The sequence below is a fragment of the Zea mays genome, chromosome 8, assembly GCF_902167145.1.
Source record: "Zea mays cultivar B73 chromosome 8, Zm-B73-REFERENCE-NAM-5.0, whole genome shotgun sequence".
In the NCBI taxonomy this organism is placed as follows: Eukaryota; Viridiplantae; Streptophyta; class Magnoliopsida; order Poales; family Poaceae; genus Zea; species Zea mays.
In genome coordinates, this window is record NC_050103.1 from 77,191,381 (window position 1) to 77,217,417 (window position 26,037).

The following is a 26,037-nucleotide window of genomic DNA, read 5'->3' on the forward strand; positions in this document are numbered from 1 at the left end:
TCATGAATAATGTGTATCTCCATACCCAAAACCACATAAAGCAATAGCAAGTACTACCCAAAAGTTCAGTGGTAAACAAGGTATAAAGATAGTCAAACTAGGGTATCCTATTGGGTCCCATCAAAAATAACCTATGCATATCATAATGATTAAAAGGAATATTATTGGGTAGAAAGAAGTGATCCAGGGCACAACTTGCCTTCAACAAGCTCCTGCTCAACAGTCTCCACCTGCTGAACACCTGGGTCCTCAATGGCTTGCTCGTCTACTCGCAGCAATACACACAAACATGGTATAAGAGAAATTAACATCACACCAAATAGAGGGATAAATTGCATGGTAATATTCTATGTGTTGTAACGAGATCGTAGGAATAAGAATCACTAAATTTGGAGGTACGGTTTTCGAGTTATGATTTTGTGAAGTGTTAAGTGCTTAGTATAGAATAATTTAAGTGAATAATTTTAATCCAAGTTTCATGGCTAAATAGAGTTACGAGGTGATAAACAATATTAATACAAAATTAATGCCATTGGAATGAATTAAAAAGGAGTTGAAATGGATTTTCTATAGATTAAACAAGTTCCTAGAATTATTTTTGTACTAAAAATCGATTTCTATAATCATTTATTTGATTTATCATTAGTCTGGGTTGCGCACACTATTACTGAAAAGTTCGGGGGCTAAATCATAATTTTCCCAAGACTCAGGCTACACCCGCATTGGATTGCGGATTAATTGTAAATAATCCCAGGGACTAGATCTGGATACACCCGCACTAGACTAGATCGTGTGATCTAAAATCTAAGATCCAGATTATATCGGCCTAACCCTAAGGTCACAGCCGCCGAATCTCTAGTTGACGCATTGGATCTAACACGGTGGAACCGGTTCTCGTGCACCATATTCTGATCGGACGACCCTAGTTCCATCGTCCCGAACCGGTATCCGGATTCGATCACCACTGCCCGATGAAGCACCAGCGACCCGGATTGTTATGCGCGAATAGGTACGATGAATCTAATCGTGACCACCCAAGACGAATCGGACGGTCCGTAACCCGTGTTCTCCCTCCACCGCACAAGTGCGGCGGAGCGGAATTTCGGCATGGCAGCGCCATGACCGACTGCCCAGATCATTGGAATAACGCGTTAAACTTCGATTCGATAAGTGCCACATGATGCCCTACCCTAGACGAACGTGATGGATGGATACTTACCCCTCAACACTATGCGGACAGTCAAGGTGACGGCGGGCGGTGAATTCGTAGGTCCGGTTAGGTCACCGTCGTGGAATTGGCCGAGTCTAAGCGCCCGACGCATAGGGACTTCTCTGTGCACGCTTCCTTGGTGTCGACCGACCCCAATCCGACGACAGCAAGGCCACGGGGCGAAGTATGCAACGACGGTGCCGATCGCAGGTGTCCTTTCCGCCCACGATGAGGCGTCCAAATGATGTGGTGGTTGTCGGTGCACGCGGACCCGAGGAGGGGAGGAGAGGGAGGTTATGGCCGGATCTCTTATGAGCGCGCGGGGACAGTCTTGAGTTCAACGCCACCAGCCGCCAAGACCGCAACGACGCCCGTGGAGTACGGCGAGGTTTTTGACGAACACCCTAATGCACTGGCCCCACTCCACAGCTGGACAGGGTGCGCTAGTCCTTCCCAGCGCAAGTGGCTGAAAACTGGGGCCCAACCGATAGCGCGCAGTTCAGCGAGAGAAGCAAGAGCGCGCGTGACCGACGGGCGGGGCCCACCTGTTGGCACAGTACTGCTGATGGGTGGCACACATTCGCTTGATGGGCCGGGCGCAGGGGAAATTCGGCCCAGGACGCAGGTAATTCCCTTCTTTTTCCTTTTTCTGGTTTCTTTTCTATTTCCTTTTCTTTCTTTCCAAATTCAAACTTCCATTCCAATTTAAATTCAAGTTTTCTGACAAATTTGTTCTCAGATTAGATGTTCAATTTAATCATACCGTATGGGATGAATTTATTTATAAATTTATTTTGTTTTGTATAGTATTTCTCTCTTTCCTTTTTCCTATGTTATTTCAAATTTCCTAATTTACAAACTAGATTAAATCCAAATTCGGTCATTGAAATATCTCTATTGATATTGTTATTATCATTATTAAATGCACACACACAAATAATTCCAACATGATGCATGGATTATTGATGTGCCTTTATTTAATTATTTACTTTAATTGTGATTATTCCCATGATATAATGTGTATATGGCAAAACATGTAACGAGATCAACTCTTTTCATATGTTTTACAATTTGGGTATTACATTTTGCACCTTATAACGCTATTACTTCATAATATCATTACTCTTGATAGTTTCCTTCTCCATGCTTCCAACTTGATCAATAATTCAACTATCAATTTCTTCTTGTTCATGCAGAACAAGCCATTATTGAGACCAATACAAATACATATATGTTGTCTGGACCTAATTACTAGAGAGTCCATATATTCAAATACTTGAAGGATCCGGCTTAGGGGGAAGTAAGATGATAAGCTACAAGGCCTTGAAGTCTGCGATTTTGGAAGACGAGCTTCACTACCGTAAGCTTGAAGGTCCATTTTTAAAATGCTTAGGCCCCACCAAAGCTCTAGAATTAATTCAAAAAGTTCATGGAGTTTGTGGCACACATCAGTCAACTCACAAATGCAGTGGCTAATTTGTTGGTTTGGCTATTTTTGATCAACTTTGCTTAAAGATTGTTTTAAATATTACAAAGGTTGTCAGGAAGATTGTTTTAAATATTACAAAGGTTGTCAGGCATGCCAAGAGTTTGGCGATGCACAAATTGTACCGACTTCAATAATGAAACCTATTATCAAGCCATGGCCAAGGTTGGAGTTTGGACGAGATTAGGCAGATCCACCTTATGACTAGCAAGGGTCGTTAATTCATCCTAGCCACGATAGATAATTTCATCAAGTGGGTGGAAGAAGTTCCCATGAAGACAATCACTACTAAAGATATTGTGACTTTATCAATGAACACATTATCTATCGATTTAGCATTCCTTAGACAATTACAACTGATCAAGGTGACATTTTCTAGTAGAACAATTTACAAACTTTGTACAGGTAATGGGAATTAGTCTTTTAAAATCATCCCATACTATGTTTTGTGAGAGCACCTAGAGGGGGTGAATAGGTGATCCTGTAAAATTCAACACTTAAACAACACAAACTTGGTTTTTGAAATGTTAGTGAGGTCAAAACCAAGGTGCTATGACTATAGAGAGAACTATTCACTTGATTGTTCTTTTAGAATGAGTATTGAACTTAGGAACAATAGCACAAGTGATTAAGTGAGAACTCTAAGAAAGAAATCACAATGAAAAGTGGCACAAGAGACACGGTGATTTTATCTTGTGGTTCGGCCAATGCCTAATCCACGTTGTGGTGACCTCCTTTGGTCAAGGATTGCACTCAATCCCTCTCAAGTGATCCAATGATCAACCTTGAGTACCACTATTTTCTTTCTTATAGCAGATGTTTCCCTTTGTGAGGAATCTCCACAAGTTGGAGCCTCTCACCCTTACAATATTGATCACAATAAAACCACAAGAGTAAGGGAGGGAATAGAAACACACACAAGCGCTAGAGTCACAGCAACACAAAGCACAAGTCAAGAAACAAGCACACAAACACATCGTAGCGAGTTCACAGCTCAACAAGTGCTCAAATCTCAAACACAATGAATCAGATGCGTGTTTGCGGAGTCTAGGTGTCTTAAGATGTTCAATGGAGGCTTGGTGTCCTGCTCCATGCGCCTAGGGGTCCCTTTTATATCCCCAAGGCAGCTAGGAGCCGTTGGAGCTCCATTTGGTAGGCAATTCTTGCCATCTGTCTGTGGGCGCACCGGATAGTCCGGTGCACCACCAGACATGAACAATGCACGATTTCTGTACTTGTTTGGCGAAGCCGACCGTTGCAGCTGCGGTCCCCTTGGCACACCGGACAGTGTCCGGTGCACACCGGACAGTCCGGTGCGGCCTCGTGACCGTTGGCTCTGGCCACACACTGTCCGTTGATTTGGGCACCGGACAGTGTCCGGTGCAACCGCAACTGGTGCAAGTCTGGCTGTTTCGGCTGAACTCCTTTTGCTCCTTTTTGACTTTACTCAACTGAGTTCCTGGCACTTAGACAAGCATGTTTAGCACATAAAACAAATGACTAAGTTTCTAGAACTTACCTTCATACTTGATCCATCTAGATTTTCTTCATACACCTTTGCTCAACATCATGTTAGTTCACACATAGTGTGTTGTGCATCTAATCACCAAAACAATGTAGAAATGGCCCAAGGGCACATTTCCCTTTCAATCTCCCCCTTTTTGGTGATTTATGCCAACACATCAAAAAGCACCTCATTTTGAACTAACACAACTAAAAGAGCTCAAGAGTGCAGATTTATGTCAAATTGAAGACCAATAAGACTTTCAAAGAATTTGGCATATTTAGATCACTTTTGCCACCACTTGGTTTATTTTCACAAAACAAATTTTTTTTCCTATCTCTATGTCAAAAGCACTTGTTTTGGCAAATCAAAAGATCTTTCAAGATTAAATTTGATCAAATGCCAAAACCCCCCTTTTTCTCATAATTGAATTTCTCCCCCATAAGAGAACAATTTTTGCAATGAGAGGGTTTTGATCAAACACAAAGACTCTAACACTTAAAATTTTGAAATTCACAAGTGGGTGGCTGATCCAGTTGCTTTGGTCTTAATTTCTCCCCCTTTGGCATTAAGCACCAAAACAGGAGACCTTTTTGGCCCTTTAACCCCATCGCTTCACCAAAATGTCAAATAAGAGCAAAAGGCAACGAGAACACAAGTAAGAACTTGGGACAAGATACATTGATACCAGAATGCAGTGGAAGCCCTTTCTTTGTTCAAGTTCATTGTTTCCCTTTCAATGCAACTTTGAGACTATATCAAAAGTACTCAACAAATAAGTTAGTCTCAAAGGAGTCAAGTTGTAGCACATCCTCCCCCTAAACATGTGCATCATTTGCATAAGGACTTGTGAGGTTCAGGGATGACTTGTACAACTTGAGCGCCCAAAAAGTAAGCAAGTAAAGACATTAATGCTTAAAGTAACATGATCAAAGGCATAGAACACATGTATGCTATAGATCAATCCAAGTTACCCGAATCTAAGATATTTAGCTCACTACGGAACCTGCAAAACCTTTTCTCATCTAAAGGCTTGGTGAAGATATCGGCTAGCTGGTTCTTGGTGCTAATATGGTAAATATCGATATCTCCCCTTTGCTTGTGGTCTCTCAAAAAGTGATGTCAGATGTCTATGTGCTTAGTGCGGCTGTGTTCAGTAGGATTATCCGCCAAGCGGATTGCACTCTCATTATCACATAGGAGTGGGACTTTGCTCAGATTGTAGCTAAAGTCCCGGAGGGTTTGCCTCATCCAAAGCAGTTGTGCGTAACACTGTCATGCGACAACGTACTCAGCCTAACCGGTGAATAGGGCAACGAAAGTTTGTTTCTTAGAGCTCCAAGACACCAGGGACCTTCCCAGAAACTGACAGGTTCCTATTGACCTTGCACCCGGCATAGTCGGAATCTGAGTATTCGATTAAGTCAAAGGTAGACCCCTTTGGATACCAGATCCTGAAGCAAGGCAAACCAAATATCTAAGAATTCGCTTAACGGCCACAAGGTGACACTCCTTGGGTTGGATTGAAATTTAGCACACATGCATACACTTAGCATAATATCTGGTCTACTAGCACAAAGATAAAGCAAAGATCCTATCATAGACCGGTATGCCTTTTGATCAACGAACTTACCTCCTTTGTTGAGGTCCAGATGTCCGTCTGTTCCCATCGGTGTCATTGTGGGCTTTGCATCCTTAATCCCAAACCTCTTGAGAAAACCTTGAGTATACTTCGTTTGGGAGATGAAGGTCCCTTCCTTGAGTTTCTTCACTTGAAATCCAAGGAAGTAGTTCAACTCGCCCATCATTGACATCTCGAATTTCTGCATCATCACCCTGCTAAACTCCTCACAAGACTTTTGATTAGTAGAACTAAATATTATGTCATTGACATATATTTGGCATACAAAAAGATCACCATTACAAGTCTTAGTAAAGAGAGTAGGATCAGCTTTCCCAACTTTGAAAGCATTAGAAATAAGAAAATCTCTAAGGCATTCATACAATGCTCTTGGGGCTTGCTTAAGTCCATAGAGCGCCTTAGAGAGCTTGTAGACGTGGTTGGGATACCTGTCATCCTCGAAGCCAGGGGGTTGTTCCACATACACTTCCTCCTTGATTGGTCCATTAAGGAAGGCACTCTTCACATCCATTTGAAACAACTTAAAAGAGTGGTGAGCAGCATAGGACAATAATATTCGAATTGATTCTAGCCTAGCTACAAGAGCAAAAGTCTCCTCAAAATCCAAACCTGCGACTTGGGCATAACCTTTTGCCACAATTCGAGCCTTGTTTCTTGTCACCACACCGTATTCATCTAGATTGTTGAGGAACACCCACTTGGTTCCCTCAACATTTTGCTTTGGACGTGGCATCAGGCTCCAAACTTTATTTCTCTTGAAGTTATTGAGCTCTTCCTGCATGGCCAACACCCAGTCCGGATCCTGCAAGGATTCTTCTACCCTGAAAGGCTCAATAGAAGAAACAAACGAGTAATGCTCACAAAAATTAGCTTAACTTGAGCGAGTGGTTACTCCCTTGCTAATATCATCCAAAATCTGATCCACTGGATGATTTCTTTGAATTGTCGCCCAGACTTGAGTTGGAGGAGCTTGTGGTGCTTCTTCCTCCTTATCCTGTTCTTCATGTGCTCACCCTTGATCCAGCCCTTCATCTTGAGATACCTATTCCTCATCTTGAGTTGGGGGTGCACCAATGTAGAAGAAGAAGGTTGATCTTGCTCTTTTTGTTCCTGTGGTCGCACATCACCTATCTCCATTGTTCGTATTGCGGCCGTCGGAACTCATCCTCATCTACATCATCAAAATCAACTTGCTCTCTTTGAGAGCCATTAGTCTCATCAAATACAACGTCGCTAGAGACTTCAACTAATCTTGATGACTTGTTGAAGACCGTGTATGTGTTTCTATTTGAGTCATAACCTAGTAAAAACCCTTCTACCGCTTTGGGAACAAACTTCGAATGTCTGCCTTTCTTTACCAAGATGTAGCATTTGCTCCCAAACACATGAAAATAGGGAACATTGAGTTTGTTGCCGGTTAGGAGTTCGTATGATGTCTTCTTGAGGAGGCGATGCAGATAGAGTCGGTTTATGGCATGGCAAGCTGTATTCACAGCTTTCGACCAAAACCGCTCAGGCATCCTGTACTCTCCAAGCATTGTCCTTGCCATGTCAATTAGCGTCCTATTCTTCCTCTCTACTACACCATTTTGTTGTGGTGTATAGGGAGCGGAGAACTCGTGCTTGATGCCTTCCTCCTCAAGATATTCTTCGACTTAAAGGTTCTTGAACTTTGATTCATTATCGCTCCTTATCATTTTCACCTTTAGCTTAAACTCATTTTGAGCTCTCCTTAAGAAGCGCTTTAGAGTTTCTTGGGTTTCAGATTTATCCTGCAAAAAGCAAACCCAAGTGAAGCGGGAAAAATCATCAATAATAACAAGACCATACTTACTTCCCTCGATGCTAAGATAAGCAACGGGCCCAAAGAGATCCATATGTAGGAGTTCTAGTGGTCTTGATGACGTCATCACGTTCTTGCTTTGATGAGTACTTTCCACCTGCTTCCCTACCTAGCACGATGCACAAGGTCTATCTTTCTCAAAACAGACATCGGTTAGTCCTAACACATGTTCTCCCTTTAGAAGCTTATTAAGGTTCTTCATCCCAACATGTGCTAGACGACGGTGCCAGAGCCAGCCCATATTAGTCTTAGCGATCAAGCATGCATCTAGATCGGCATTCTCTTTTGAGAAATCAACTAAGTAGAGCTTGCCTTCTAATACACCCTTAAAAGCCAATGAACCATCGCTTCTTCTAAATACAGATACATCAATATTTGTAAATAAGCAATTATAACCCATATGACATAATTGGCTTACATACAACAAATTGTACCCGAGCGATTCTACTAGAAACACATTTGAAATCGAATGCTTGGTTGTGATGGCTATTTTGCCTAAGTCCTTGACCTTGCCTTGGTTCCCATCTCCAAAGATGATAGTGTATTGGGAATCCCTGTTCTTGACATAGGAGGTGAACATTTTCTTCTCCCCCGTCATGTGGTTTGTGCATCCGCTATCAATGATTCAACTTGAGTCCCGGATGCATAAACCTGCACGGTAATTAAGCTTGGGTTTTAGGTACCCAACTCTTGTTGGGTCCTACAAGATTAGTCACAATAGACTTTGGAACTCAAATACAAGTTGTCTCTCTTGCACTTAGGTCCCAAACTTCTAGCAACTACTTTATCATTTTTGCATAACAGTACAAATGAACCATCACATGTTTGATAAAGCGTAGTTGGTCCATTTGATGCCTTCCTAGGCGCATGTGAAGCAACATGATGGCGCCTAGATCTATTCCTACCATGAATATGTGACGAACTTGATGCAAACATGGCATGAAAATTAAAAGCGGCATTATGACATACAGGTGAAACAACATGATTATGACACTTATCATGATGAGCAATACTAGTAACTTTCTTATCATGAGCATAAAGATAGGCATGGTTCTTTTGAGAGCTACTAGCCATAGGAGCCTTCCCTTTCGACTTGTTGAGATTGGAAGTCCTTTGGCTTGTTAAGTTCTTGGTTCCCTTTTAGAAACTAAGTCCATCCTTAATAGAGGGGTGTCTACCAATGGTGTAGGCATCCCTAGCAAATTTTAATTTCTCATAATTATCCTTACAAGTCTTAAGTTGAGCATTAAGACTTGCAACATCATTATTTAAATTAAGAATGGTAGAGACATGTTCATTGCAAGCATCAACATCAAAATCTTTACACCTATTGCAGATAACATGCTCTACACATGAACTAGCCATATTAACTTTTTCTACCTTAGTATTTAAATCAACATTCGAATTCTTAAGACTAGAAATAGAATCATGGCAGGTACAGCTCAGAAGACAATAGTTCATTTTTCTTAATTTCTAGAGCAAGAGATTTTTGAACATTAATAAATTTATCATGTTCCTCATAGAGAATATCTTCTTGCTTTTCTAGTAGCCTATTTGTTTCATTCAGAGCATCAATCAATTCATTTATTTTATCTACCTTAGATCTATCTAGTCCTTTAAATAAATCACTATAATCTACTTCATCATCAGAAGATTCATCATCACTAGAAGAAGTGGACTTAGGTGTATCTCATGTACATACCTTCTTCTCCCTAGCCATGAGGCATGTGTGGCGTTGTTGGGGAAGAAAGAGGACTTGTTGAAGGCCGAGGCAGCTAGTCCTACATAATCGGAGTCGGATGAAGAACAGTCGGAGTCCCATTCTTTTCCAATGTGCGCCTCCTTTGCCTTCCTGTAGTTCTTCTTCCTTTCCTTCTTCCCTTTCTTTTCTTGTGCCTGGTCATTGTCATTTTCGGGACATTGTGTTATGAAATGATCAGACTTACCGCACTTGAAGCTGGAGCGCTTTCCCCTTGATTTGTTGTTGTTGGGATACTCCTTGTGTCCCTTCAAGGCGGTCTTGAAGCGCTTGATTATAAGCACCATTTCGTCCTTGTTGAGCCCGACAATCTCCACTTGTGCTACCTTGCTAGGTAGCGCCTCCTTGCTGCTCGTCGCTTTGAGAGCAATGGGCTGCGACTCATAGAGTGAAAGCGGTCCGATTACAGCATTGTCCACGTATCTCGCTTCCTTAACCATTTGTGTTAGACTTCTATATTAATGAAAACTCACGCTTTGGTTGTTGCAGCCAAAAAGGCTAGCCATATGCACATTGATCATGAGTGAGAGGCTCCTATTAATTACCCCACACATGTTTCCTTGACATAAACCAAATTATTTGATTTTTCGTGGAGACCATTATATTGGTAAAAAAATTCATAGGTGTTAGGCATCAATATTAACAAAAACTCATGCTATGGTTGTTTTCGGCCAAAATGCTGCCATATGCCAATTTATCATGTGTGAGAGGCTCCTATTACTTATCTCACACATGTTCTCTTGACATAAACCACATTATTTGGTTTTTTGTGAAAACCATTTATCGGTCAAAAATGCATAGGTGTTAGCCTTCGATATTAATGAAAACACACATTTTTGCCGTTTTCGGCCAAAAATGCTGGCCATATGCCCATTGATCTTAAGTGGGAGTCTCTTATTACTAACCCCACACATGTTTCTTTTACATAAACAACATTATTTGGTTTTTGGTGGATACCACTTATCGGTCAAAAATCCATAGGTGCTAGCCTTCGGTATTAACGAAAACTCATGCTTTGGCTGTTTTCGGTCAAAAATGCTGGCCATATGCCCATTTATCGTGAGTGAGTCTCCTATTAGCTACCACACATATGTTTCCTTGACATAAACCACTTTATTTGGTTTTTGGTGGAGACCATTGATCGGTCAAAAATCCATAGGTGTTAACCATATGAAAACTCACAATTTTGTTGTTTTCAGCAGAAAATGTTGGCCATATGCCAATTGATCGTGTGTGAGAGACCCCTATTACTTACCCCACACATGTTTCCTTGACATAAGCCACATTTTTCGGTTTTTGGTGGAAACCATTAATCGGTCAAAAAAGCATAGATGTTTTCCTTCGATATTAACGAAAACTCACGCTTTGCCAGTTTTCGACCAAAAATGCTGGCCATATGACCATTGATCATGAGTGAGTCTCCTATTAGTTACCCCACACATGTTTCCTTGACATAAACCATATTATTTGGTTTTTGGTGGAGACCATTGATCGGTCAAATCCATAGGTGTTAACCATCGATATTATGAAACTCACAATTTTGTTGTTTTTCAGCAGAAAATGTTGGCCATATGCCAATTGATCGTGTGTGAGAGACCCCTATTACTTATCCCACACATGTTTCCTTGACATAAACCACGTTATTTGGTTTTTGGTGGAAACCATTAATCGTTCAAAAAAACATAGATTCCTTCGATACTAACGAAAACTCACGCTTTGCCAGTTTTCGACCAAAATGTTGTCCATATGACCATTGATCATGAGTGAGTCTCCTATTAGTTACCCCACACATGTTTCCTTGACATAAACCATATTATTTGGTTTTTGGTGGAGACCGTTAATCGGTCAAAAATCCATAGGTTTTATCCATCGATATTATGAAACTCACAATTTTGTTGTTTTCAGCAGAAAATGTTGGCCATATGCCAATTGATCGTGTGTGAGAGACCCCTATTACTTATCCCACACATGTTTCCTTGACATAAACCACATTATTTGGTTTTTGGTGGAAACCATTAATCTTTCAAAAAAACATAGATTCCTTCGATATTAACAAAAACTCACGCTTTGCCAGTTTTCGACCAAAAATGCTGGCCATATGACCATTGATCATGAGTGAGTCTCCTATTAGTTACCCAACACATGTTTTCTTGACATAAACCACATTAGGGCTTGTTCGGTTAGCTCTCAATCCATGTGGATTGAGTGGGATTGGATGAGTTTGAATCCTAAACAAGTCAAACTTCTTCTTAATTTTTTCCAATTCCATCCAATCCATGTGTATTAGGAATAACTGAACAAGACCTTATATGGTTTTTGGTGCAGACCACTTATCGGTCAAAAATTCATAAGTGTTATCGAAAACCCACACTTTGGCCGTTTGCAGCAAAAAATGCTGGCGATGTGTCCAACGATCATGAGTGAGAGCTCCTATTACTTACCGACACATGTTTCCTTGATATACACCACATTATTTGGTTTAAACAAGACACCTCACCCACACCACATTATTTGGTTTAAACAAGACACCTCACCCATGTCGTGGAGGATCCATCCCATCCGGCGACTCAGCTGAGCTCTACGTATGCCGCCGCCGCCGGGAAGGGACACTGCTCTCACCGCGTCCGTCCGTCCGTCATGTCACGCGACCACTTCATGGGTGATGGATGCATGGACCATGGCGAGTCCACATCAAATCCCAAGGCTGCCTGTCCCACATTTCCTGGTACTCGCGCGTCTACTGAACGAAACAAGGCTACCACTTCACAATGTATAAGACAGACTTTCAATCAATCACGGGCAATACACACAGTCAGTCAGATAAACACTTCACCAACGATAGCAATAACACACTATGACCCCTGCTGGCTACCCCTTATTATTTCTGCTACACGGGGCAGCCGTTTATGCCGCCGGATTCAGGCATTGCGACAAGACACTGTCACTACTCGAACCTACAACATCACATCCAGGTGCGCATGCCAGTCGACGAAGCCGCCGAGGCGCCGCCATTACCAGAGCAGCTGAGCAGAGCAAGCAGCCCGCTGCCATGGACCCTGCCCTCCATGAACGGGGCCGGGGCCGTGGCGCCAGCAGACTCACCGTCGCCGTTCCATCCCAGCGTCAGGAACGCTTCCTCGTCTCCGTCCGCCATATCAGCATCGCCCCTCGTTGCAGCAGCAGCAGCAGGCTCACAATCGGTTGTCAGCTGCCCGATAGCAGGGGCAGGGCCCAACGAGCCGCCACCGTGTACGCAGCGGTCCTCGACCAGAGCGCCGTGACCCGCACAGAGACCGACCCTGCTCCGCGCGAACCTATCGCACGGCGGCCCGCCGGCCCCGAGGCTCGAGCCCTCCTGGCCCCACACGCAGCGTTTCCCTCCGCCATGAGCCTTGCAGAAGTCGGTGCTCCCCTGCGCGCTCTTGGCGCAGCCCTCGGCCCTGCACCGCCTGCCGCCGCCGTGGCGGACGCAGTGCTCCGTCCTCCCTCGCGCGCTCCTGGTACAGCCCGCGACCAGGCACCGCTTCCCGCCGCCGTGCGCGACGCAGTACCGCGTCCCGCCGTGGACGCTCTTGGGGCACGCGCCGCCGCCGCCGCCGCCCTGGTGGGCGCAGCGCTTCCCTCCGCCGTGCGCCTTGCAGAGCCAGGTGCTGCCTTCGGCTCCCCTGGTGCATCCGGGGAACGTGCAGCGCTTCCCGCCGCCGTGCGCCTTGCACAGCCCCGTGCTCCCCTGGGCGCCCTTGGCGCACTCCGGGAACTGGCACCGCCTCCCGCCGCCGTGCGAGATGCAGAGGCCCGAGTGCCCCTCCGCGCTCCTCCTGCAGCTCTCCCTCTGGCACCGCTTGCCGCCGCCGTGCTTGATGCACAGGCCGGACCTCCCGCGCGCGGCGCGCGAGCAGCCGTCCTGGCTGCAGCGCCGCCCGCCGCCGTGGGCTATGCAGTGGTCGGTGCGGCCTTCGGCGCTCTTCGTGCAGCCCAGGTACTGGCACCGCCTGCCGCCACCGTGGGCTTTGCAGTAGATGGTCCTCCCCTCGGCTCCCTTCTGGCAGCCAGGTTTCTGGCACCGCCTGCCGCCGCCATGGGCGATACAGTAACCAGAGGCTCCTCTCGCTCCCTTCTCACACCCTGGGAACTGGCAGCATTTCGTGCTAATATTGCTCCGTTTCGGAGCCGGGCTTTTCACGCTCACCGTAACGGCTGATGACACGTCTGTTGTTGAAGGCACGACCACGACATCTTCAGGTATCTTTGGCAAAGAAAGGCCGTAGGTTGCTTCAGAAGCATATGCATATGATGATGATGAAGCCATGTAATTCCTGAAGATCCAGGGCTCTAGCTTTTCCAGAGTAGTAGTAGTATCTGCCACTGTCTCTAAGCCATCATTGGCACTTACATTGGTCAAGGCTGATTCAGGCGAACAGGTGGACAGGCTCAACTGAAGGTCCAACTTCGGAGCACCTGCCGATGGCTTCTTGTGACGATGTGCAGTGTCATGACCAAGACAGAGATCAAAGCTCAGACCAAGATCCATCGACGACTCCTCGTCAGCCTCTTTCACTGAAGATGGAGACATCATGCAGGCTGTGGGGGAGCTGACCTTGCTGTTCGTCTCAGAGGAACTTGGTGACCGGCCCAGACCAAGCGTGAGCAGCGGGTTTCCAGGACCTTCAACTCCAGCCATACCAGCCCTCGGGTTGTCTTGTCCCCAGAGAAGCTGGGACGATACACTAGTAGTGTGCCGACGGCAGTACCTCGATCTGCACTGAACTGCCTGCCGGTGACAGGGATCGTTCGAGGAGTCAACGTTACCACCAGATCCAAGGCTTAGGGAGGAGGAGGCCCTGTCCATTCCAGTCAAGAAACATGTCCAGAGACGAAACGAAAAGAACCAAAAACCCTACTACTGCTACTGTCATCTACTGTGCTGTGCTGCTGGGTTATATTAGATTAGAAGTCTCCCGCAAGAAATGTTTGCAACCTCCGCTGACAAAGCCAGCCACATCGTCACGATCCATCTCTCGCCACTTTCAAGAACCACAGGAGGACGGTGAGGTTTTGGGGGGCTGAGCTTCAGTTTCCGGAAGGGACAATAGACCTGCAGGTTAAGAAAAGCAATAGTAGATTAGAGAAATTAAGACCAGGGAGAGGGCAGAGAGTCTGATGTGAAACCAGCGTTTGAAAAAAAATCACAAACCCTTACATGCGTTGTGTGCTTGATATAGCACAAAAGACAACAGTTGTTTAACCATGACCCTGAATCCTTGCACTGTCCAAAATCTGCTCTACGATGTGAGTACGGAGGGAGGAAAGGTGAGCACGCAAGGAGGGGGGGGGGGGGGGGGGGGGGGGGAGGGGGGGGTGGGGGGGCAAGAAAGGTTTGGTAAAAGATGATGGCAACTATGACCACGCCAAGGCAAACCACAGTGCAGGACTCTGCCGCAGCTGCACGATGCATCGTCACAAGGAGATGGGCGACTACGAGAGCCTATTGCTCCTAGTCGTAGAGGACTAGACGGTGCTGTGCAGATCGCACTACACAACACAACTTGCAGCTGCGGCGCACAAGTTTTTCCTTTCCTATCGCGCGCACACAGCCACTTCCACCGTCCGTCTGTCTGTCAGTGGTGTGCGCCTATTGCAGGAAATTTCATCGGCGTAGTGGTGTAGTACGAGTAATAGGCAGACACTTTTGTCCGACAAGATCAGCTAGACCAAGGACGCCACCGATCTTTTCCCTGTGTGTAAAAAAAAATTCCTTTTTTCCCCCCTCCTCGTCCATGTGTCTTCTTTTCAGTGGAGAAGGAATACCGGCGCTAGCTAGCTAGTGTGTTTGCAGTGCAGGAGAAATTTGAAGATAAATTAAGTGGGGGGAGAGGCAAGAACAAGTCGACAATGGGAATAGAAGAAGAGAAAACTGAATGAAGGAGAGCAATTTGAACTCCAACTCTAATTTCAAAACGCAGAGATGGGACGCATTGGAAGCGACAGACAACGAGGCCAGGGAGACAGGGACAAAGTCCTCCAGCAGTTTGCATGGAGACACACCAACAGCGGAGGGCACAGGTACAGTACAGATCCGCCCGGAGCCAGCAGCGCCTCAGCCGGAGCGGAGCGCCAGGCACCGGACTAGATCTCTTCTCTGGCTAAAAACTAGAACCAAACCGGGAAACATAGCAAGACAAGGGACGAGCGAGCGAACGGAGAGGCTCGTGGTTTTCCTTCCGTTCCGTCGTCGGGATGAACGGAACTGGTGCAGGGTTTCAACCGACGCTGGCGGCTACGAAACGGCAAGGGGAACGAAGGAAGGCAGGGACAGGGAGTCGCCGGTGGATACCCCGGTCCGCGACCATCCCGAAAGCCAAGGCCCCTCACCCGTTTCCATGGCTCCAGCAACAGATTTAACAGAATCCAAGGGGCAGAGAGAGAGGAAGCGCCAGACAGCACAGCAAGGAAGGAAGGAGAGGGGGGGGGGGGGGGGGGGGGGGACGAGGAGGAGGCGTGGCTCACCTGCGGCAGCGGAGCGGGGGAGACGAGACGGGGAGGGCCGGACTGATGCGCGCGGGAGCCGGGGCGACGGGGGGCGGCGGCGGCGGGGCGTCTGGTGGTGGTGTGCGCAGCGCAGGGGGGAAAGATCGAGCACGCGAGGAGGGGGCGCAGCGCAGGCGGTTTATAATAAAAAAGCGGCTGCGGCCTGCGGGGGCGGGGTGGCGCGGCAAACCGCTGGGCTGGAGCCACAGCCAGCCACCCACCACGCGCGCCGCGGAGAAAAGACGATGCCTTTTGTTGCGCTCTGCCTCTCATCTGCTCTCCCCGCCATTGACTTTTCTTCCGGCTGCAAATTACACGTCATTCTCCGTGTTTTTTTTTCTTACAGCCTGGCCTTTACACCACGCCCCGCGAATTCACTCTTCGACGTAAAAAAAAAGAGACAGTTAGGGCTATCCAGTTTTTGAGCCTTTAGAAAAATAAGAACCTGTTAGGAAAATGGGTTCTCAGAAGAAAAGAAAAAAAAACATTGCCTGTGGGTCCCACGGCGGTCGTCAGGGCCCGTCCTCGCAGACCGGTCGTCAGGGCATGTGCGGTGCGCGTGTGCCGTGCCGGCGGGCGGCGGCAGCGGTTCGCCGCCCACCGTCCGTCCGTGGTGTGTGCGCGCCGGTGGGGCCCCGTCGCCTTCGGCCGTGTTGGTGCCGGCCTGTGGCCTGCCGGTGAGTGAGTCCCGCCGAGGGAGGCAGGGACAGGTAGCGAGGAAAGAAAAAAAGGCCGGCTTTTGCTTCGGCTCAAAAGACATTCCAAACTGTATTTTACATGAATAAAAAAAGATTGTTTTGATAATTCGATTTTATCTTTTTTTTTTGTAAACCAGTAGCATATATATACGTTTAGGTACGCGTGTGTTGACCGGATGATGGAGCGAGTGAATGGCGGTGCTTAACGAGCTTCCCATGGCCGCCCCTTTTTTGCATGCTTTTGGATCCCCTCTCTCTCTCCTGCCTGTGCCTGACCGAACAAATTCCTTATTAGCCTGTTGCCGATGACAGGACGCCGCTACGTTATCTTTCTTAGCCGTTAGCCCTAGCCCTCCCTTTTGGTCTTTGGCTAGCAACAACAGATACAATGGAGAATCTATCTTTCTATCCATCCATCCATCCTTGAGCGCATGCAGCCCCAGCTCGCCCATCCATCGCCTCAATAATGCTATGCTATGCTATCTATCCATCACTACCCTGTCTCGTTGCTTGCACAACAGTGTCACTCATCACGTCACAAACCAGCGATCTTGGGATGGTACACACAGCATATCCTGCCTCGACGTGTTACCGCCTGTCTGATTGTATATTGCATTGCTTGGATTCAGTGGTCTCTGGTCTCATGCACACGTCAACAACGAACGTTGTTCTCTATGTCAGCAGTTGTTGTTCATCGATCTGGCCGGACATGCATGCAATTGCCACTTCTTCTCGTAGTTTCTATATATATACACGTTCGTTCTAGTCTGCTAGCTCTAGCTGGTCACAGCGCAAATACAGCGGCACCAGCGCCATGCATGGCAAATAACTTAGTTTTAGGTTGTTTGATCGCAAAATAGAGTGTTTGCAGAGGGGGTAGCCTGACGTAGTGCTGGGAATTGGGTCAGGCCGGGCTGGACCAGCCCGGTCCAAGATTATCGTGCTTTGTGCCAAACGGATTCGAGTCAGTAAAGCCTAAAAAACTTTTGAGTCGTGCCGTGCTAGTCCGAATTGCAAAAACATTGACCCAGACCAGCCCTAAAACCACGTCGTGCTTTCGTTGGGCCGTGCTGGTCTAATCCTGGCCTATATATTTGACCACATAAAACCAAAATATTACAACCACATAAAGTCTATAGCTTACTAAATTAAAGATATTAAACAACTATTGCATCATTTGACCACATAAACTTCAAATATCACAACAATATAAAGTCGGTATCTTACTAAATTAAAGAAATTAAACTAATTGGGTCATGCCTCCCAAGCTCGGCCCATCTGTGCGGGCCGTTCTGGGGGCTTGATGGGCTAGAATTTCAGGCCCGGACCAGTGATGGCCGTTCTGGGGCTTGATGGGCTAGAATTTCAGGCCCGGACCAGGCCCGCCTTCGGGACGCGCTAGCCCGGCTCATATTATTTCGTGCTGGGTCGTGCTTTAGACTCCTATTTTTGGGCGGTGCTTGTGCTGACTCGAAAAGGCTGGCCCATATTCCTAGCAGTAGCCTTACACGGCACATACACATGCATTTTACGCGTGCTTGGTGAGCATGATGCTTCGTGACTAGAGCGATAATTGGCTTTGAATTTTGTATAAAAAATCTAAGAATCGAATCGGATTAGGATACATTTCTGAATTAAAATTAATGGATTCCCATTTTTTAAGTTTTGGCCTAACCCTCACCGGCCGGATAACCTAAACACGTACTTGCATTGGTGCTGCCAATGAATACAATCATCCTCACACTAGACGTAGGGAATGGTTAGCCATCCAACAAACCCGTTAATTAGTACAGAGCTTCATTCAGGATTTCATCAAAACTTTTCTTGTTTACTTGTACCCATGTTCCATGTCTTCCTCCAAGAACGACTGCTCACGGCGGAAACAAAAACAAGGCATCAGAGGAACCGTTTCCATTTTTAGCAAATCGTTCGTTCGTGTCTTCCTCTGCATCATTCGTTCACAGAAACTGCGGGAGGCCCCAAACAATGAGCGAGCATTGAGGATCCATGGACCAGCTCCGCCAGGTGGGCGAGGCCCTCGGCGGCATCCACACGCTCATGGCCTTCGCCGACGATCTCCGCATCAACCCGCGACAATGCCGCCTCCTCGCCGACGCCTGCGCGATGGCCTTCGCCGCCGTCGCCGCCGAGGTGCGCGCCCACCTCCGCTTCAACGAGCGCCTGTCCAAGTGGAAGCCCCTGGAGGCGCCGCTCCGGGAGCTCCACCGCGCCGTCCGCGACGCCGAGGGCTACGTCCGCCACTGCATGGAGCCGCGGGGCAGCTGGTGGGGGCGCGCCGCCGCGGCCACGCACGGCGCCGACTGCGTCGAGCAGCACATGCACAGCCTGCTGTGGAGCGTCGCCGTGGCGCTCGAGGCCGTCGAGCTCGTCTCGGAGGTCACGGGGTCCGACCCGGACGAGCTCGCCCGGCGGCGGCTGCTCTTCGCCAAGGACTACGACAGGGACATGCTGGAGCCGGCGCTGTTCGTGCAGAGGCTCGGCGCGCGGTACCTGGCCACGCGCGAGCTCGCCGCCAGGATGGACGCGGCGTGGAAGGAGGACCGGTGGCTCCTGTCGCAGTACCTCGAGGAGCGGATGAGCCCGGGCTCGCCGGAGCCGGTGCCGCGGAGCAAGCACCGGCTGGCCGACCTCCTGACCGCGCCGCGCGGGCAGGTGCACCCGGCGTCCGTGCTCCTGCAGGGCGACTTCCACGTCCGCAAGCGCCTCATGGGCAACCTCAAGGAGGTGCAGTGGATGGGGGAGGCCTTCGCGGTGAAGCACCTCGTGGGCGCCGGCGCCGACGCCGACGCCGCGTGCGCCGAGGCCGCGCTGCTCACCTCCGTGGCGCACCCCAACGTGGCGCACTGCCGGTACTGCTTCCACGACGAGGACAAGAAGGAGTTCTTCCTGGTCATGGACCAGGTCATGACCAAGGACCTGGCCACCCACGTCAAGGAGGCGAACAGCGGCAAGCGACGGGTACCCTTCCCGCTCGTTGTCGTCGTCGACGTGATGCTGCAGATCGCGCGCGGCATGGAGTACCTGCACTCGAGGAACATCTACCACGGCGATCTGACCCCGTCCAACGTGCTCGTCAGGACGCGGCATGCCGACGCGCACCTGCACGTCAAGGTGGCCGGGTTCGGGCAGCACGCGGCGGCGGCGGCCGCGGCCGCGGCCGGCCACTGCCACAGGCCCAGCCCTAGGGCGTCAGCGAAAGCATCAAACGCCACCAGCGCCCCTTGCATCTGGTACGCGCCGGAGGTGCTGGAGCAGCAGGAGGCGGCCAAGCGCACGGAGAAGGCGGACGTGTACAGCTTCGGGATGGTCTGCTTCGAGCTGCTGACGGGGAAGGTCCCGTTCGAGGACAACCACCTGCAGGGGGAGCACATGAGCAAGAACATCCGCGCCGGCGAGCGGCCGCTGTTCCCGTTCCAGGCGCCCAAGTACCTGACCAGCCTGACCAGGCGGTGCTGGCACGGGGACCCGGCGCAGCGGCCGTCGTTCGCGTCCGTCTGCCGCGTCCTCCGCTACGTGAAGCGGTTCGTGGTCATGAACGTGAACCCCGCCCCCGCGGAGCAGCCAGACGCGGCGGTGCCGCCGCCCGTGCCGGCGGTGGACTACCTCGACATCGAGGCGAGCCTGCAGAGGAGGTTCCCGGCGTGGCAGCCCGGGTCTGGGAACGCGGCGCCGCGGGTCTCCGACGTGCCGTTCCAGATGTTCGCGTACAGGGTGGCGGAGAAGGAGAGGAGCCGGGCGGCCATCCTGCACATCGGCGGCGGCAAGGGCGCCTCCGACTCCAGCAGCGACGGAAACTCGCTGTGCGGGGACGAGAGCGGCGGCACGGCGCTGTCTGAAGCCGAGGCTCTGACCGTGTCGAGCCGCGGCGCCACCACCACGCGGTCGCTGCCGGACCGCGCTGGCAACAGGAAGGTGGATGGCAGCAGGGTCGCCTCCAGGCTAGCAGGCAAGCCTTATGTCCATAGCTAGCTTAGCTGCTCCTTTCGCTATATATGCTCCTTCTCCGTGATGCTAGAAAGAAAATGCACGGTGGTGCAGGTGCAGGTGCAGGGCCGCCGCACAAGTCGATGGAAAAGTCCAAATCCACGGGCGTGGTGAGTCCGCCGCAGACCATTAGGCGGACGCAGAGGATCAAGTCGGACGGCTACCTGAAATCTGCCGCGGTCGCGTCACCACGGCGGCGCGGTTCCGGCGATGGACACGCTTCAGACTCCGAAGTAGCCTGAGAATGCAGGAATCTTTTTTTGGCTCCCGGCGGTGGGTGCAGTGCAGGAATTTTCGCTGTTGTATTCTGATAAACATTTTTGTGCATTAGACCATTACAAACGAATGAAATGATTATGTGAAGACTACTACTCAAGATGTAAGTAAACATTAATGGTTATGTGTGTCGGGCAACGAAAATGGCCGGCCGGACGGTCCAGTCCTGAGGATACCACAGGAACCAGGATACCCAAATTCACGAAATCTTTGGTTGACCAAGGAAAGAACACGCGCAAGCACATAAGCCAGTTCCTAATACAATTAGGAGAATTGGCCGACATAGAGGCAGTTTCGTGTGCGTTTATTTTATTATCTTTAACAGGAACTGCATTCGCATGGTATGCCACACTCCCTCCTAATTCTATTTTGTCGTGGGGAGATTTAGAACAAAAATTTTATGATCATTTCTTCTCCGGTGATTATGGGCTAGATTTAGTAGACCTAGTGGCCCTGCGACAAGGGAAAGATAAATCGGTTACTTATTACATCCGGAGATTTCGGGATACAAGAAACCGATGTTTCCAAATTCAGTTAGCAGAAAAACAGCTAACGGGGTTAGCCTTTAATGGATTGCACTATTATTTAAAAGAAAGATTAGAAGACATCCAGTTTTTCACGCTAGCGCAGTTACATCAGAGAGCTTTGGCTTATGAAAGCCGAAGCAAAGAAACTGCCAAAACGATTCGTCACAACGTCCATATAGTGGAATGCGACCAGAGTAGCTCGGACGACGAATCAAAAGATATTTACGCTGCCAAAATGGTTTGTCTCAAGCAGGCCAAATCCTCGGCTTGTTCCTCCTTGCAACCGGTTCAAAAGAAACGATAGAAGGAGGTTAAATTTACATTTAATGTTGGCAAGTGTGATAAAATATTTGATGGGTTACTAAAAAATGACAACATTAAGATAAATCATATTGTTCCACCCGCCGATGAACTCAAGCGTCGCGCATATTGCAAGTGGCACAACTCATTTTCTCATGCCACTAATGATTGTAATGTATTTCGATGACAAATTCAATCGGCCATTAACGTGGGACGATTAAAATTTTAGAAAATGCAGGTGGACATGGAGCCCTTCCTAATAAACATGATCAACTTCGATGTCAAAAAGGTCCTGATTCGACCTAGCGCGTCCGATAAGGGCAAAGGCAAGTAGGTCATCATCGGCGACGCGCGAAAGGTCGATGAAAATAATAAAAACTCTAGCAGGAAAGTGGTGACAGAGAGGAATCTCGATGGAGGGGAGACTCTAAAGGTTACCATCACTACCTCCAACACTGGGGGCCAGGGCAGGCAAGTAACCAGGCGTGGGTCCCTGTTCTGCGCATCGTGGATGGTCCAGCGCATAGACACGGACGGTCTGGGACATCATCGGACAGTCAGGATCATTCAAGTGAACGGTCCGGCAACGCCCAGGAGCCACGACGATCACATACCTTCAAACCACGACGACCAGAAATATGTACGTGGAAAACTAACACATTAAAGGTAGCTAGTCGATTGGTCAAATCTGGCCCGACTTTTGATCAATTATTGTCAAAGTATGTGAAAAGAAGGCCGGCCCAAGTGATCGGCCACCAAAGCGACCTCGCTCACCCACTCAGGAGCGACAACAAGTAAGACCGATTGGACCACCTCATGAATAGGAAAGGACGGGAGGTCATAATGTTCAATTAAGACCTAACGTGCGTGCATGGACACCTCCACCCCCATATCCACATGTGCCATATCAACATACATACATACCACCGCCATAAGTTCTGAATAAAATGTGGAGCATGCCACCATATCCATTTGGGATGCCACAGTACCCCGTTTGGGGGGTACCCCAAACATTTGTGTTCGATAGGTTGGCACCTTCAGTACAAGACCGATTTAGTGCCCCTCAATCTGGTCACTAGGCACAGGCCCAACAAGATTGCCGGACCACTCGACCGCAAAGGCCGACCAATCCTATTGGGGGACATATACCTGCAGCCACCAAGAGGACGTCAAAAGGGGACATCATCAAAATATGAACAATAAATGTCGTCATATAGGAAAATAATGAAGGGCCAATGATTTTTGGCAAATCAGCCAATACAGGCGAAGAAGAAGACACAGATGCCAGTAAAACAGCCGATCCAAAATACTTCATGCCCCGATGGTTGTGGGAGACAGATGTCCCCCGGGTTCACTAGAAGGCTAGAAGGCCTCACGAAAGGCTTTGGGCCCATTATTTCGCAAGGCCATCCCTTCGTGGGCCAGGGAGGAACTGCTGGCGGAATGGATTGACGCTGGATTGGATAGACTCGGGCCCAGACAACTCATTGGATTTAAGCATTATCCGCAGCATTGATCCGATTCTCCCGCGCAGCACCCTCAGACGTCATAACTAAATGAGGATAAGTCGGCAGGATTTTAGGAAGATAAGTTCAGTCGGTTCACTATTACTTAGGAACATATTGTTATCATACACGCATGTAACGCCCCATGGTCGAGTATATAAGGCCTAGGGGGCACCCCATCAAAATGTAGGTCACTCATTAGCCATCTACTCCATTCTCTAGCATCCTTCATACTAGAGAATCTCCCTGTAACCCTAAAAGATCCACACCAGGAAGTAGGGTATTACGCCTCTCCAAGCGGCCCGAACCTGTAGAAAATTGTCTATTGCCTCTCGTGCACCTAGCACGAACCATCGAGCTACAATCAGCAACACCATCCTACCCAAAAGCACCTCGAGGGGTAACCCCGGGTGCGCGGTCGGGTCTCAAACACCGACAGCTGGCGCGCCAGGTAGGGGGTGTGTCGTTGATCAAAGCTAGCTCAGTGGCCATCACCTTCCAGCATAAAATCGCTCTCCGCCCTGGATCCGTGTTCTGCTTCAGGACCATCTCATCCATGGCAGATGAAGAAGGAATTCTACATCGCATAGCGGATCCATCAAAGAAGAAGCCTTCCCCGAAAATCTCCGAAAAAGCCAGAACGAGGCAGCAAATGGTGCAACCTCTAGCGCCCCGGACGAAAACCACCTCCTGCAAGTCAGGAGCCGAGAATTCATTTACCCGAAGAACTCTGTTGTCTACCTCATCCACAGAAGAGTGGACACTGATTACGAGGAAAAAAAGAAGCAAGCGGGATAGAGGCCCGCCAAGCTGCTCTTCTTGCACCTTCGCCCTCAAAGAAGGATAGAAAGAAGTTTGTCACCACATCAACTCCATTCTACCCCGACGTCCTCTTCATCGGGGGAAGAGTGGAATCGTCTCCCATCTCCGACGACGAACCAACCGTGCCTAGGGAAGAACCCCCTCAGCGAGAAGCTCGCCGACGGAGGAACCGACGCCAGAATGTTCGGCGACATCATGAAGCTGGAGAACAAGACCCGGCACAGCCTGTATCTCGAGATGAGATCTCGGAGGTGGGAGAAACTCCTGATGAACGAGTCTTTAGGGAAAGGAGGAACTCCCGCTGACGTGATCGTCGATAGGCTCAAGAGCAAGCTGAATAGGATGCAAGGCTACACCGAGAGAACTCTCTCTTCGCGCGAAACCTGAACCCCAACTTCACTCGCGCTATGAACACACTGAGTGAGGTCGGGGGAGTATTGGCTCGGATAGCCAATGGTCTCCCCCGGACTCTAGACGCTGAAGGCTATCGGCGGCTACTCACTCGGGCGGCTAATCATCTTCTACCTCTCGCTCATCCTCCGATCGATCTACGACATGCCATCAATAGTTGGCGGGACGCGAGGAGCTCCATCAACGCTTCACGCGAACAACGACATGAGAACGAGATACGACGCCGAGAGGAGTACGATCGGGATCACCACTGGCTTTGAAGTGTGGCCCAGACATGGTACTCTTCTCTCCGGCCAGGGACAATCAGGTCATGGCAGAAGCTTAAGGACATGCTGGTCACCAGCTTTCAAGGGTTTCAGACAAAGCCAGTCACAACTCAAGCCTTGTTCCAGTGCACTCAAGACCATGAGGAGTACCTTCAGGCATATGTCCGAAGGTTCTTGCGCCTGAGAGCACAAGCGCCTACGGTGCCCAATGAAATCGTCATTGAGGCCATGATCAAAGGTCTTAGACCAGGGCCTACGACTCAATACTTCGCTAGGAAACCCTCCAGACTCTGGAGAAGCTGCTTCAGAAAATGGATGAATACATCCGGGCCGACAATGATTTCCGCCAAAGAAGGGAGGAAGCTTATAGATTTTCTGAGATGACTAGGGGCTTCGGAGGAAGAATTCACCCTAGGCATGTCAGATCAATCTACAGCTCTAGTCAGAACGATGACAAAGGAGGCCAGTTTTAGAGGCCGCAACACAGCTCATAGTCTTCAGGACAGCAGCAAAGCTCCTTCAGGCCACCAGCTCCAAGGGGCCGAGGCAGTAGGGGCTTCGGAGGAAGATATGGGGATCAGCCCAGGAAAATCTATTGCTTATTCTGTGGTGAAGACAAGGGCCACACGACAAGAACGTGTCAGATTACCATTCAAAAGCAAAAAGAGATCGCCGAAGCAGAAGCCCGGCAGAATCAGCCGAAGCAGGTTTTGCATACTGCTTCGTGCCACTCTCCCTACATACCAGAGTATGTGGGCAATCAACCTGCAGCTTCTGTTGCTTCGGCAAGCCATTCACAAGCTTCCTGGCCTCAGCTTCCACCGCCACCACCATTGCAACCTACTTATACCCGAAGCTAGCAGCAGAAGGGCGCCAGCACCCCCAAAAACAACGTGACTTCAGAGAGGATTCCGAAGCTCGCACAGTTAACAACACTGTACTAGAATCAAAGCACATATACTGAACAATATCCTACTCCTGAAATGTTTTTTATTTTCCATGTTTTTATTTTCTATGCCATTTTTCTTTCTGTACAAGAAACAAGCAATGAAAACTTGGTTTTAATTTCTTGTAATGATTCTGCCTGTACAAGAATGAAATATATCTTCTTCACAGATTTACGAAGCTCAAAAGTCGTTCCTAAGGGAATGCAGAGCCAACATAAACGAAGCTACAAAAGTCGTTCCTAAGGGAGCGCAACATATATACGTTTTTTGCTCAAAAGTCGTTCCTAAGGGAATGCAGAGCCGAAATT

The 26,037-nt window shown here is 48.6% G+C and overlaps 2 protein-coding genes across 3 annotated transcripts; one reads left to right on the plus strand and one right to left on the minus strand.

Annotated features, from left to right (window-relative positions):
• Window positions 1–12,191: 12,191 nt before the first annotated feature.
• LOC103635405 (loricrin-like) lies at window positions 12,192–16,062 on the minus strand. 2 transcript variants are annotated; one of them, XM_008657861.3, is made up of 2 exons: window positions 14,645–14,761; window positions 12,192–14,539 (listed from the first exon to the last, which is right to left on the minus strand). In XM_008657861.3, exon 2 carries the CDS (start codon window positions 14,291–14,293, stop codon window positions 12,407–12,409), a length of 1,887 nt encoding a protein of 628 aa, XP_008656083.1. In that variant the 5' UTR covers window positions 14,294–14,539; window positions 14,645–14,761; the 3' UTR covers window positions 12,192–12,406. The 2 variants fall into 2 exon arrangements, with proteins under 2 accessions (XP_008656083.1, NP_001306662.1); NM_001319733.1 differs by lacking the exon at window positions 14,645–14,761 and adding an exon at window positions 15,952–16,062 and having other exon boundaries at window positions 12,209–14,539.
• A 2,224-nt stretch (window positions 16,063–18,286) lies between these two features.
• LOC103635406 (uncharacterized) lies at window positions 18,287–21,038 on the plus strand. The gene is made up of 2 exons (XM_008657862.4): window positions 18,287–20,637; window positions 20,730–21,038. The coding sequence occupies exons 1-2, from the start codon at window positions 18,678–18,680 to the stop codon at window positions 20,915–20,917; spliced, it is 2,148 nt and encodes a 715-aa protein (XP_008656084.1). The 5' UTR covers window positions 18,287–18,677; the 3' UTR covers window positions 20,918–21,038.
• Window positions 21,039–26,037: the final 4,999 nt, after the last annotated feature.